Source organism: Panicum hallii, chromosome 2, assembly GCF_002211085.1.
Source record: "Panicum hallii strain FIL2 chromosome 2, PHallii_v3.1, whole genome shotgun sequence".
In the NCBI taxonomy this organism is placed as follows: domain Eukaryota; kingdom Viridiplantae; phylum Streptophyta; class Magnoliopsida; order Poales; family Poaceae; genus Panicum; species Panicum hallii.
In genome coordinates, this window is record NC_038043.1 from 4092843 (window position 1) to 4106012 (window position 13170).

A 13170-nucleotide genomic window follows, 5' to 3' on the forward strand; every position below is an offset into this window, starting at 1 on the left:
TCGCCGCACGCCGCCTCATCCCTCTCCTCTCCTCATCCGTGCCGCCCCTCTTCTCTTAAGATGGGAGCCGGCGACGAACTCAAACCGATGGACGAGAGTTTCTGGTGTTCCTCGGTCGCCGTCAGGACGCTATCACGTCACTACCTAGAACGGACCGAAACAAACTCGAGAGACAGAACAGAAGGTTCCCCCTACTGCTTTTGTTTACCCCTTCATTTCTGTCCAATTAATTCCTCCTCCATTATCTCGTTCCTGTTCAATAAAGGACTTCAGTTTGAAGAAGGATAAAGGACTCAAGCATGGAGCTCCATGTGCTAAATTCTTCAGCTTGCGTTCTGGGATTTGTTTGCTGCTTAAAATCTTGGACTTCCGATGGAGTTCACTGGAGATTATCTTCAGTAAGTGTATGTTATACATTCTACCACGGTCACAGGTCTGGTAATAACGATCCTACAAGGAAGTCACACCTCATAGGGAGTCAGCATTATTAGGAGATACAATCATTTGAAATCAATCATCAAGAACACTAATATTACAAACCTTGGTGATATCCCCTCACAAAAAAAACTTGATGGTAACTTTCTTTATTAGGTCCTCAATCTGCTATTTCGAGCACGCCAGCGTCCTGATTGCACGTTTCCAAGTCGTTTCTGGCGGATCAGGCCGTGATCATATAGATGATGTTAGAATTTATGCATTCAAATCAACAAGAAATTAGAAAGTACATCTACAGAAGAAAGTGCAAATAAATATAGGAATTAGTTGTGCATTGTTCTCGATACAATGTATATATCATCAACGGTTGGCTAGAGGTTCTAAACACCACGCTCACAAAGTTTTTACCACTAAATCATACCACATCTTGTAATAACTAACAGAATCTTTTAAGTGGAGAGTTATGTTTTATACAACACCAATTGAGCTCCTGATCATTTTGTTAAAAGAAACAAGCTGGAAACTGGAGATTACCTTCGTAACGGGCATCTAGATTTTTCTCCTCGAGGCAATCCAAACGGCTCCGTAGGCTCCGCGGAAGCAACTTTATACCATGACAACCACGAATCTCAAGAAGTCTAAGAGATGAGTATGCTTGAGGCCCATCCGGTAAGGACACCAGGCGTCTGCAATGAAGAAGACTGAGTTCTTCCAGCGACCGCAGCTCTCCTACGCAAGATTCCAGTGACTCCAACCTATCGCAGCACGCAATAGATAATTTTTGGACGACATGTAGCTTTCCTGATAGGGATTGAAGGTTGTCGCAGTCCAAAATTTTCAAGATCTTGATAGACGGAGGAAGATTGGCAACCTCTGACAAACGATGGCACATCGCTATAGTTAGAGATTCTAGGCATGGAAGGGAGCGATGGTTGGCTGCTGATGACAGCTTCAGTACAGCTGTAGACGCCGTGGCCTCACTACCGCTGGACCCTGGAATTAATGATGACGTATCCGGCTGTACGAAACCTTCTCCACCCACCGGCATCACATACTCATGCTGACTGAATATGATGGACTTGATATTATCACTGCAGATACCAATAACTAATTCCTTGAGAGATGCCGGCAGGTTGGGGACCTCCACCAAAGATGTGCAATAACCTATCTGTAGAGATTCCAGACGTGGCAGAAGTCCACCCTGTTCTGGAGCAGATTGCCCGTCAGAAGCTTGTGTGTGTCCTGTCAGTTTGCTGCATCTCAAAATCCATAACCTCCTTAGGGATACCAGGACCTGGAACACGTTTACTGGCCAGTAGACAAGAGCGTCGCAATTCAAAATTGCCAAATCTACAAGCCGTGCAAAACATGTCCACAACGCTAGTGCACCTGGGTGGGAGGAGAACAAAAGGTCGCACCTACCTAGCGACATATCTGCCAGGGGGAGTTCATGATCCCATTTCTGCTTGACATGCAGCAATGTTGTTTCCGTGTCATCGGGTGACACATCCAGACGCAGACTGGACAGCGAAGGAATGCATCTGCTAGCTGCCTGCAGGGATATTTGTTGTTGACCTTCTCCTTTTATGGCTAATCCACTTAGCTTAGGTGCTTCAGGTAGATAAGTCAACTTTGGGCATTCATCAATTGTCATGTCCTCCAGCTGAGGAAATGTTACCTCTTCTCCTGGAGTTCCTTCGGCTGCCCCCCATTTCTCAAGGGCCGACAACCCACGTAACTCTAGTTTCCGTAGTGCTGGAAATGCAGAGCGGCGGCACACAGTTTCAGCTCCGCCAAATGATTGTTCAACCATTAATGACCCTTTCGGTAGTGTAGCCAGGCTTGCACAAGACCAGATGTACAGTTCCTCGAGCCGAGGAAATGTTACCCCGTCTCCTGGAGTTCCTTCGACTGCCTCCCATCTATCAAACATATTCAAAGATCTTAACGTCATGTTCCTCAATGCTGGAAATGCGGAGCGGCACTTAGTGTCAACTCCGCCAGACGATTCCGTAATCACTGATGCTGCTTTTGGTAGTGCAGTCAAACTTCCACACTCGCGGATCTCCAGCTCCTCAACCTTGGGAAATATCGTCTCTTCTCCTTGTACCACATCTGTGTCCAGCCATGCCTCAAATTTTGGCATCTCAACCAAGGTAAGCACCTTCAGTTTCTGAAATGTGACGGCTGTAGCAGCGCCGCTGCACAAACAATGTAAACTTTCCAATCCTTCTAGACGAAGAATTTCCAGAGCTGGTAACTGCCAGAGTGCAGGAAGCTTCTCGAGCTTTTTGCAACCAGATAACTCAAGCTCCACCATGCCATTCAACATATCCATCCACGTTGGAAAAGTACTGCTCCCACAGGAATATATCCTCAGGACCTTCAGCCCATCATGAGGTTTGAGACCTTCCACCACCTCTTCGTGATTATTATTTTGTGCTTCCTGATCACCATCAGTCCATCTTAACTTCAGTTCAGTCAATTTTTTCTTGTTTCCAAGACCTGCTGCTTGCGCACCATTTGCTCCAATGACATTTTCGAGCTGTCTTAGCTCTAGCCTACCACCGAGGTCCAAATCCTGCAGCTCTCCCACATTACTGCAACCGGAGTCGGTACCTGCTACAAAGCATGTAAGTGTCTGCAGGGAAGTGAGGTGTCCGAGCCCTCGGGGCATGCTTTTCAACTCTCTACATCCGTGAGTGTAGAGGTGACGGAGGGAAGTCAAATAATTCAGTTCCTTTGGAAGTCGCTGAAGATAATAACAATAAGAAAGGTCCAGTGTTTGCAGATGATATAGGATGCTAATGTCTTCAGGGAGTGCTTTAATGTTACTTTCTGAGAGATCAAGATACCTCAGGTGATGAAGATATTTCGGCCTTAGGAATGAATGTCCATGGATCTTTAAAGCTCTGATAGAGTTGTATTTTGATAAGATCTTCAAATCTTCTTTTACATATCCATCACATATCAATGTTTGGAAAGCTGGAGATCCTTTCTCTAGGGAAGCATTCAGAATAGTTTCTGCTTCATGAACTGACATTAATAAATGACGAGCAGAATATGGAAAATCCTCAAATTTACTCAGTTTTTTACCTATATTAGCACATTCGTTTCCCATAGAATCCATTGCAACATCATGCATAAGGTCATGGATCTTACAAGTAATTCTTGAGACCTCGGTATGATTGAACTGAAATGGGATTCCCTTCACATCTTGAAAAAAAGATCTTGCTGCCAACTCAACGAAAATATTTTTACCAGTAATTTCAGGGCGTTCTCCTTGTTTCTCTAGGATAAAACCATTAGCCATCCACAATTGGATCAGCATTTCCACATCAATCTCATAATCCTTTGGAAACATAGCACAGAAAGCAAAGCACTGCCTCATATGTGATGGCAAGCCATTGTAACTGAGCTTGAGTACTGGTAAAATTTTATTTTCCTCATCACAAATCGAGCTTCTTCTTAATACAGACTTCCATTCTTCCTCGGTGGTCTTGGTACGCAGTAAAGAGCCCAATGCTGTAGCAGCCAAAGGAGAGCCAGCACATCTCTTGGCAACTTGTCCGACCATTTTAACTAGTTCACCAGGCCACTCCTCTTCTTTTGAACTGAATGCTCTTGTCTTGATAATTTTCTCTATGAAGTATGCACCCAAGCTTTCAAGTTTATAGGCTCCTTCAGTTTTGCCCATCATTAGTTTAGCAACTGCTTTATCACGAGTTGTTGTCAGCACTGAGCTACCGCTGCCACCATGCTGAAGGTAGGACTTAAGCCTTTCCCACTTGTGCTCATCACGGTTCCAGACATCATCCAATACGAGGAGGTACCTCCTCCCACTCACTTCATTTTGAAGCCTACCCAGTGGTGAACTTCCATTTTCTTTACAATCATTCTCTTTCAGTATTCTATCAGCCAGGGAATCCACCTCAAAGTTATCAGAGACACATACCCAAAGCCGCAACTGGAAATGCTTCTTGATTTCAGGGTCATTGTAAATGAGCTGCGCTAAGGTGGTCTTGCCCAACCCTCCCATTCCGACGATGGGAAGGACCGTGAGATCCGAGCTGCTAGCTTGGGCGAATAATCTATCAACAACATCCTTCTTCTCTCGGGCTCTTGATTCTTTGGCAATGTTCACAGGGTCGACGATATCAGAATTATTCTGCCTCAAGTAATTTATGGGCTCTGGTGACCCTGGTTTGAACATGAACCTAAAGTCATTCATCTCTTTGATGAGGTCATCAATTTCTTGCAAGATCATACGGAGCTTGTTTGCCATCCTGTGACGGAAAACAATACGGTTGTGAGTAGGGAAGAGCTTTATTACATCTATGCCGAGGTCCTTGTTGTGGCCCTCCTTCTTGGCTTTGCGGCGCAGCGCCTCGTACTTGAACTCGTCGAGGACATCATTCGCTTGGTAGGTCACCTTCCTGACCTTCTCCAGCCAAGCTTTCGCCCCTTCTCTCTTTGCTGCTGCCTGCTCCTCGGCGTCGGTGATGACGTCCAGGATGTGCAACAACTTGCGCTTGAGAATCTCGTGCTGCTCCTCCATGCCCTCCATCACCTTGTACTGGTCCAGGAGGTAGCTGGAGGCCTTCTCCTTCACCATGGACACCAGCGGCCCGACCACCATGGTGGCCAGTACCTCAGCCATGGCTACGCTTGGAGCTCCGAAACACAAGCAACACAAGGAAACGCAGGTGCTTGGTATGGAGAGAGTGAAGCTAGGCAATGATGGGTATGGGTTTCAGAAGGTAGAAATCAATATGTACCAGGAGCTGCTATTATGTGTACGGGACGGTGGACGCACTCCTTCCAGCTGGAGCACCCAGAGCTTTGCACATGGCTCCCTCACAGACATACAGCATACAGCAGCACAAATTATGAATCCGGTCCAGGCTCAGCTGCTAGCTCCGACACACATTAATGAGACGGGACGATGAGGGACCATTTTTCTTGTTTTTGAATAGAAAGAAACATAAATAGTGACCACGAATAATTCAATAACTTTAAAACACCAGCTCACTTTCCATACAAATGAACAGTCCTACAATCATTGAAAAATTGGATCTACTGCAAAGTGCTCCCTCTGTTTCAAAAATCTAGATGTTTTACACATTGTTGTATCACGTGCTGATTTATTAGGGTGCCTATTTTGAGATGAAATTTAAGGCAAGAGCCAAACCTCGTCATGGTGGGTAGGAGCCGGTATTGTACCAACTCATCCCTTCATTTGTTTTATCAATTCAGAAAAAGGTGGAATAAAAGAAACAAGTCAGCCGAACTGGAAATGGGATTGCTAGTTGTTGTCTGTCCTGTGCTTTTCCTTGTGAGACTGGTGGCTGCTCCATCTGGTATTCTGAAATTCAGTGACAGCACAAGCTCACAGCACGCTAGTGTAGTGTGGTGCAGATCGCAACAACTATTTAGTTAGGATTTGCTTCACATCATGACATGGTTTGACACCAAACATCGTGTTTATAATGGCAACAAATCAAATCTACACGGAGAAGGCAGAGATGTCAGTTTACCATCTCAAAACCGTCGAAACCCGCAGCACCGAAACCGTTTAACTCTTGGCTCATCGCGGTTTGGCCTGGTTTTTGCTGCTAAACCGGGGAACCGGATCATGAACGGCCCTAAGGCCAAGTGGATTGTCCAGCTGAGCGCTAGCTTTAAACTTGGCGAGGCAGCGCGAGTGTGAGCTTGTGGTAGCTGCACTGGTAGCAGAAGCCATTGTGAAGGACTGCAGATGATGGACCACACGCTGGATTTAGTGGCATGCTACCACGGCGCCGTGAAAGAGGAGGTGGCGTGCGGCGCTAATTTCGTACAGAAGAATTAATGCCGACAGGCTGTACTGGTCACCTAAACTTGGCGAGGCAGCGCGAGTGTGAGCTTGTGGCAGCTGCACTGGTAGCGCGGGACGTGAGACTATTTTCTCGTTCCTGTACATATAAATCCTAACCTCTGATTTTGAACACAAAGAAGTACAAACAATGACCGCAAATAATGCAAGAATTTTTAAACAGCAAGCTCACTTTCTGTACAAATGAACACTCTTACAATCATTGGAAAACTAGATCTCCACAGTGCTCCATCTGGTTTGAAAATTCTGGACGTTTCAGACAGTATCAAGGAGCGGTTTATTAGGGTGCCTATTTCGGATTTTGGCTGTATTAAGAACGGTGGTGGAGCTAGCGCTATTTGCCGCTGCCTAGAAGGTTTGACGTGTGCGCTGCTGCCAGTTTCTAGATACAACCATACAAGCCGACACTGGTCGCCATTCTTTTCCATGGAAGCGAGCGAGAGAGGAGGAGGAATTAATGGAGACGATAATGCAACAGTTTGCAAACGATAGCTGCCAGTTTCTAGGAGGAATTAATGCAAACGTAGATTCAAATAAAAAAAGCAACAATTTGCAAACCAATAATCCAAATCAAATTCAAAGTCCTTATAACGATTATAACAAGATCTTCAAAACTAGACTACATTTGACTATATTTAGAGAAATTTTATTTCCGAAACAATTTTATTTTATTCCAGTATATTTGTTCTAGAACAATTATTTTAGAAAATTTTGTTTATTCTCAAAATAATTTCTATTTTCACTAAAATATCTGTATTTTTATTTACAATAATTTTGTTACAACATTGTTTTCGGAACAATTTTCAATTTTGTTCCACTCTTACAAGATGCAATTAGTGTTTAACTAAAGCACATACGTTCTACTTGTTTCGGCAGGTGGGGCAGGCTTGGCCAGATTTCCTTCTGGGACGGAGGAGCAAGCAGTCATGCGCGTTACCCCCGGAAGCGCCCCCTCTCCTCTCCTCGCCGCACGCCGCCTCATCCCTCTCCTCTCCTCGTCCGCGCTGCCCCTCTTCTCTTAAGATGGGAGCCGGCGACGAACTCAAACTGATGGACGAGAGTCTCCGTCAGGACCCTATCACGTCACTACCTAGAACGGACCGAAACAAACTCGAGAGACAGAACAGAAGGTTCCCCCTACTGCTTTTGTTTACCCCTTCATTTCTGTCCAATTAATTCCTCCCCCATTATCTGTCGACTCCATCCGTCCGTCCATTATCTGAATCATTCATTAGTTGATTGGTTGATTATATTCCAGGCCCGGGAGCCTTTGCTAATCATCTCATCTCTCTCTCTCTCTCTCTCTCTCTCTCTCTCTCTCTCTCTCTCTCTCTCTCCCATCCGAATGCAAGCTATTTGTCCCGGCACATTTTGGGTCTGCTAATTTGGCGCGCTATCCTTCCCCGTTTCCTGAAGAAGCCGAGAGGCATTCCACACGATGCTAGTTTTTTACATGACAGGAAGCAACATGATGCTACCGTGCAGCCAGGGACGGATCTAGCATGGAGGCAAGGGGCTGGAGCCCCCCTACCCCATGTAGTCCAACAATTTTTAACCATGAACGAAGAAGAGGAAAAAGAAAAGGAGGAAGAAAAAAAAAAGAGAGGAGGAAGAAAGAATAAGAGAAAAATAACCTCTCAAATTTTACATCCTGAATCCGCCACTGCGTGCAGCAGCATCCATCCACTGGTAGCGGGCGTGGATCTACCGACCCCTGAGGCTCTGACGACCGCACGCGGCCAAGGATGGAACGAATGCTGCTCCTCCGTCGCCGCCCGGCGGCGCGTTACGCGACCAGCCCGTCCGGTCCCATTTCGAGAACGGCCCATCTCGGCCCGTTAAGCTAATACGGTTCTGGGTGGGGCTGGGCTCTCGAGGCCTCCAGGCCCAGCCAAGCCTCGGAGTCCAGCCCTTTCTCGATCCATCATCATCCAGCGACCAGCGTTACGTGGAGGGAGGAGGTATTGGTAACCACACACACAAGGATTTTATACGCGACCAACTTGTCAGTGGTGTATAGTTTCTAATTTGCTCAAAAATGGAAGCATTCAAACTTGACACGAAATTAGCAGAAACTGCATATAATTCACCACTAATAACCACACAGGGATCATGCATATGACCTGTAACCTGCTTATAATTTTGCTTAAAATGAAAGGGGTTACTTATCATAAGAGTGGCAGGAAATAAATCACTGCTACCTCTGGGCTCTGGGTGGCTAGCTGCCTACCCTACCCTTAAAATAGCAACATAGCATTTGGAATCCTGTCATACGCATATCTCCAAATTAATAAGTACCAACAATAGAAGGGTTTTTATGCATGACCAGCCTGTCAATGGTGTTTATAGTTTATAATTTTGCTTAAGATGCAAGAATTAAACATTGTCAAAAGTTTAGCAGGAAATAAAATCACTACTAATTATGGAGTGACTAGCCTGCCTCAAAAATAGCTGGATGTCATTGGGAAGAATCTTGTCACATAGACACATGCATATCTCGAAACAATATATAAGTACTTAGTATAGAACGATTTTATATACCAGCCTGTCAGTGATGGCGTAAAGTTATAAAAATTTTGCTGAAACTGAAAGAATAAAAACTTTTCACAAAAATTAGCAAAAAAAATAAATCACTACCAATTATGGAGCGACGAGCCTATCTTGTGATCAATACGTACTCATCGATGACCAGGTTGCTGGTTGCCCCTATCTCTATATAAACCTACACGGCACATGCCAAGGGAGCAAGCACACTGCATACACAAGAACACAAACCCTTCTAGCCACGATCACAAAGAATTCCTTCAGTTTCCTTCCAACATGGAGAAGCACACAAAGAACGCCCTGGTGTTTTTGTCGCTCCTTCTTCTTGGGTACTTCGCGGCTCATGCGCAGGGTAAGTGAAAACCATTAAAAAAAATATTGATTATGCGTACGGTTAGCCCCTAGCCATCTGCCCTGTGAAATGCTTATTCTTTGCCTCTTACAAATAGGCCAAGGCGTCGGCGAAGCAGGCGCTCCAGTTTCCGCTCGACCAGAAGATGACGATTCACGAGCACGATGTGCCTATGGAGAGCTTCGTCCATGCAGGGATCACAAGTGCTGGTGCTGCATCAATGGCCGCAGTGCGGGGAAATGTTTTGCGACACAGTCTGAGTGCAGCCAGGCCTGTTTCTGAGTGCAGCCAGGCCTGCTAGCACAGTGTAATAACATTGGGCAACGCCATCGAATAATAAGGGAGCCATGATCATCTGGACAGTTTTTTCAGGAACGATATGAGCAATTATTATCAGAACAATAGTACCATCACAGATTGAAGGTGCATGCATATCTGGGTAAACCACGTCCGCCGGATCGCTTGCAAGGCCCAAGTGTGGTTGGATCCAATAATATGCAGGACGTTTTAGGATTTATTGGCTCAAAAGAAATATTTTTAGTTTTTTTGCGGGTATAACAAATATTTCTAGATTTGACCACTTATTATAATTGGATTTATAAAAAGTCGTGTAGATCCACACGATGATTAGATTCATCGTGTTATTTTCGTAACTATGACAGTACCTTAGATTCAGAACACTTTCTTGCAACAGGGTGCATTGGGTACTATCTGTCGTACAAAGGAAGCAAGAACCGGATGCTTCCCGATGCTTGGCTGAAGAGCAGATGGATGGAACTACCAGCTGGTGAACTGATGAAAATTGAAGCCAATGGCTGCCGTTTTAATCAGGGTGGTAGTTTGTTTAGTTGCAGGGATGGCGACCGACAGTAATCGGCACAGGGGGCCATCCCTGAAACTCTTTAAAAAGTTAGCCCCCCGCATCAGTAACTTCAGAATCAAAGAATAGCCGCAGCTTGGGCCACGAATAAACAAGCACAGCGTTGCCAGCATCGTGTGTTACATTCAGCCATACTCGGAAGCTCAAAACAGAAGTGAAGTCCGAAGACAACCCGGATTCAAACTTCAGTCACAAAGCATCCATATCAACACAGGCATTCAGGACGACAACAGGTCCAGCACGGGAGCCAAACACATCCTGACTCCAGAGTTGGACATAGTAGCTCACAATTCACCCAAACCAAACTGAAAATTACGACGCCTCCTGCTACCACGCCGTGTGCTGGCCCTTATTGATGACTGGTGGCGCTGTCTCCTTAGGCGGAGGCAGAAGCGGCGGCCACATGCTTCTCGATGCTTTCCTGGAGCGTGTCCTTCCTGGCACCGACGACAGTGTCGATCTTCTGACCGTCCTTAAGGAAGAGGAAGGTCGGCATCGCCTCGATATTGTACTCCGCAGCAACATCCTGGCGAACAAGGAAACAACATTAGCACACCCACCACCCCAGAGGCCATGTGGTTGTGATTTGATGAGCTATTGGGGCACCATCCTCACCTTCAGCTCGTCAACATCAACCTTCAGGAAGACAGCGCCAGGGAACTTTTTGGCATATTCAACAAACACGGGGGCGATGACGCGGCAAGGACCACACCAGGAGGCAGTGAAGTCAATGATCACCTGAGGGGTGAAACAAGTTGACAAAGCCCAGTGTTAGAGGCAGTACAATTGTCATAGGTGCCGAACAGGACAACTGTGTCAATAGAAGAAAATGACAAGAGCAAGAATCCAATTATAGTTGAATAGGCAGCATATCACGGATACTATAGTACCAACATCATCTTTCAAAAAAAACATCATCCATGTCTCAAAATCACAACAGAAGAAAACAAACCAGTTACATCAAGAAAGAAGTATAATGCCTGTCTATAGCCCTGAATTCTATCCAGTATCCACATGACTTCCCAGCAGATCTCATCTGCAACCTTTGGATTTTCCCCCAGTTTCAAATTACTTCCCTTGGGTTCAATTCAATCCCAACACGACAATCTAACAGAGGTCATCTGTAACTCCTGAATTGTGTCCCCAAATTATAAATTGCTTCTTGAAATACTAGCAAGGTTTAGGTGCTGTTTGGATCCAACCAGCAAAAGAGCAAAAGGGCAACATTTTTGCCATTTGCCAAAAGTGGCAAAAGTTTTGCCATTAGAGGTGTTTGGATCCAAATGGCAAAAATTTTGCCCTTTTGCCAAACAGGCCCTAAATCCAGCGGTGATGAGGCGGGCGGGCGGCCGGTTTCGCGCGCGGGAGGCCCAGACCGGCGGCGCCAATGGGTACTTCTTCGGTGCCGGCGGCGCTGGATTTTCGCGCGTTCTGGAGGAGGCGCCGGCACCGGCGGTGGACGCTCCAGCGACGGCGGGGAGGGAGGCGCCCCCGGCCGCCGCGGCGGTGGCGGCGAGGATCACGCCCGCGGTGCTCTTCGTCACGGTGGTGCTCGCCGTGGTGCTGCTCGTCTCGGGCCTGCTCCACGTCCTGCGCAGGCTCTTCCTCAAGACCTACCGACGAGCCAGGCAGGCCCCTAAGACCGCGAGATCCAGGAAGCGAGACCCACCCACCTAACGGCCGGCGCAGCGAGGCAGGGAGCTGCGCGCGAAGGGGGAGGGCAAGGAAACAGCGGGCGAATTTGAAGGCCGCGCAGGGGCAGGGTGGCAGCAGCGCGGAGGGCAAAGAGAGGAAGATGGGCTGCAAAGAAATTGGGGGAAGGCGAGCCGAGGGGCAATGGTGGAAGACGGGGGCGGTGGGGGGGAAGGGATGAGACGGGAGGGGCGGGGTCGGGCGGCGGGCGGCGGGGGGAGGGGGGGGGAGGCCGAGGCGCGGGGTCGGGCGGCGGGGCCGGAGGCGGAGGCGCGGGGTCGGGCGGCAGCGTCGGAATTTACTATTTTGCTACCTCGTCTCGCTCTTTCCCTTTCAACAGATGGTGTTTGGGTGCAAATGGAAAAAAAACAGCAACTATTTTCCCTTTTGCCCTTTTGGGGTTGGATCCGAACAGGCCCTTATTCATCTACTTCCCCAATTAACCAGTCAGTGTACAGAGTACTTGTACTTCTCCGAAGCATAACAAAAATTAAGTATCTAAAAAAAGTCAAAACAAATTGTAATAATTTGGACGGGGGAGTAGATAATACCATATTTTCGGTTGCACATACAAATCATGCCAAATTCGAACTAAAAGCCAAATGAATCAACCCTAGACAGAGAACTCAAATCATGCCTAACTACTACATATTCATCAAAGCATATACACTACGGATCGAAACGCATGTGCAATAAGTTCGTTGCATCCAGCCACATCCCCACGCGTCACCAACTTAGGCTCCACCAACAAATCTGTGCGCACCGCAGACATCAAAACGTCCCAGGCTACATCAATCAACGTCTTCTGGATTCTACTCGCCGAAATCGGCAACAGCATATTTCCCCAGTTAACACGCGCGAAGCCCTAATCGCCCAAACCCGAGCAATTCCGATGCAACCTAGAACGGATTGGACAACAGGGACCGACCGCGCAAGGTAACCACGACGGATCCAGGAAAACCTAGCTCGACGATTCCCCCTGACATCTTCCCAAAATTACGGGGTAATCAGTAATCCCAGAGAGGGAGAGAGATGGGGGAACGGGGGCCAGGCCGGTGGGGCGCGTACCAGCTTGCCGACCTCCTTGGCCTTGCTCAACTGGCTGTCGAACTCCTCCTTGGTGTGGCACGCGATCACGACTCCCTCCTCGGCCGCCATTCTTCCTCCTCCCTCGGTGCGATCGAAAGCCTGGTGGCGACTTGAGGTTTCTTTCGGGGGCTGGATTGCAAGATCGCGTTCCGTGGCCTCATCCGGAGCGCGAGCCGGGGCATTTATAGCGGCGGGGCTACCGGGGGGAGGGGAGATGAAATGACGGGAACGCCCTTGCGGGTCTTCCACGCGTTTCCGGCCCGGGGGGCCGACCGACCGAGGGCGGCAGAGCGCACGTCACCG

At 47.4% G+C, this 13170-nt stretch overlaps 3 protein-coding genes across 4 annotated transcripts; 1 reads left to right on the top strand and 2 right to left on the bottom strand.

Moving 5' to 3' along the window:
- Window positions 1–137: 137 nt before the first annotated feature.
- Window positions 138–5110, bottom strand: LOC112881827 (putative disease resistance protein RGA4). 2 transcript variants are annotated; one of them, XM_025946708.1, is made up of 4 exons: window positions 3532–5110; window positions 970–3459; window positions 541–650; window positions 138–450 (listed from the first exon to the last, which is right to left on the bottom strand). In XM_025946708.1, the coding sequence occupies exons 1-3, from the start codon at window positions 5093–5095 to the stop codon at window positions 604–606; spliced, it is 4101 nt and encodes a 1366-aa protein (XP_025802493.1). In that variant the 5' UTR covers window positions 5096–5110; the 3' UTR covers window positions 138–450; window positions 541–603. The 2 variants fall into 2 exon arrangements, with proteins under 2 accessions (XP_025802493.1, XP_025802492.1); XM_025946707.1 differs by having other exon boundaries at window positions 970–5110.
- Window positions 5111–9008: 3898 nt separating this feature from the next.
- Window positions 9009–10018, top strand: LOC112881657 (protein MATERNALLY EXPRESSED GENE 1-like). The gene is made up of 2 exons (XM_025946446.1): window positions 9009–9206; window positions 9304–10018. Exons 1-2 carry the CDS (start codon window positions 9044–9046, stop codon window positions 9486–9488), a joined length of 348 nt encoding a protein of 115 aa, XP_025802231.1. The 5' UTR covers window positions 9009–9043; the 3' UTR covers window positions 9489–10018.
- A 134-nt stretch (window positions 10019–10152) lies between these two features.
- Window positions 10153–13033, bottom strand: LOC112881656 (thioredoxin H1-like). The gene is made up of 3 exons (XM_025946445.1): window positions 12847–13033; window positions 10702–10824; window positions 10153–10612 (listed from the first exon to the last, which is right to left on the bottom strand). The coding sequence occupies exons 1-3, from the start codon at window positions 12934–12936 to the stop codon at window positions 10463–10465; spliced, it is 363 nt and encodes a 120-aa protein (XP_025802230.1). The 5' UTR covers window positions 12937–13033; the 3' UTR covers window positions 10153–10462.
- Between the last annotated feature and the right edge of the window lie 137 nt (window positions 13034–13170).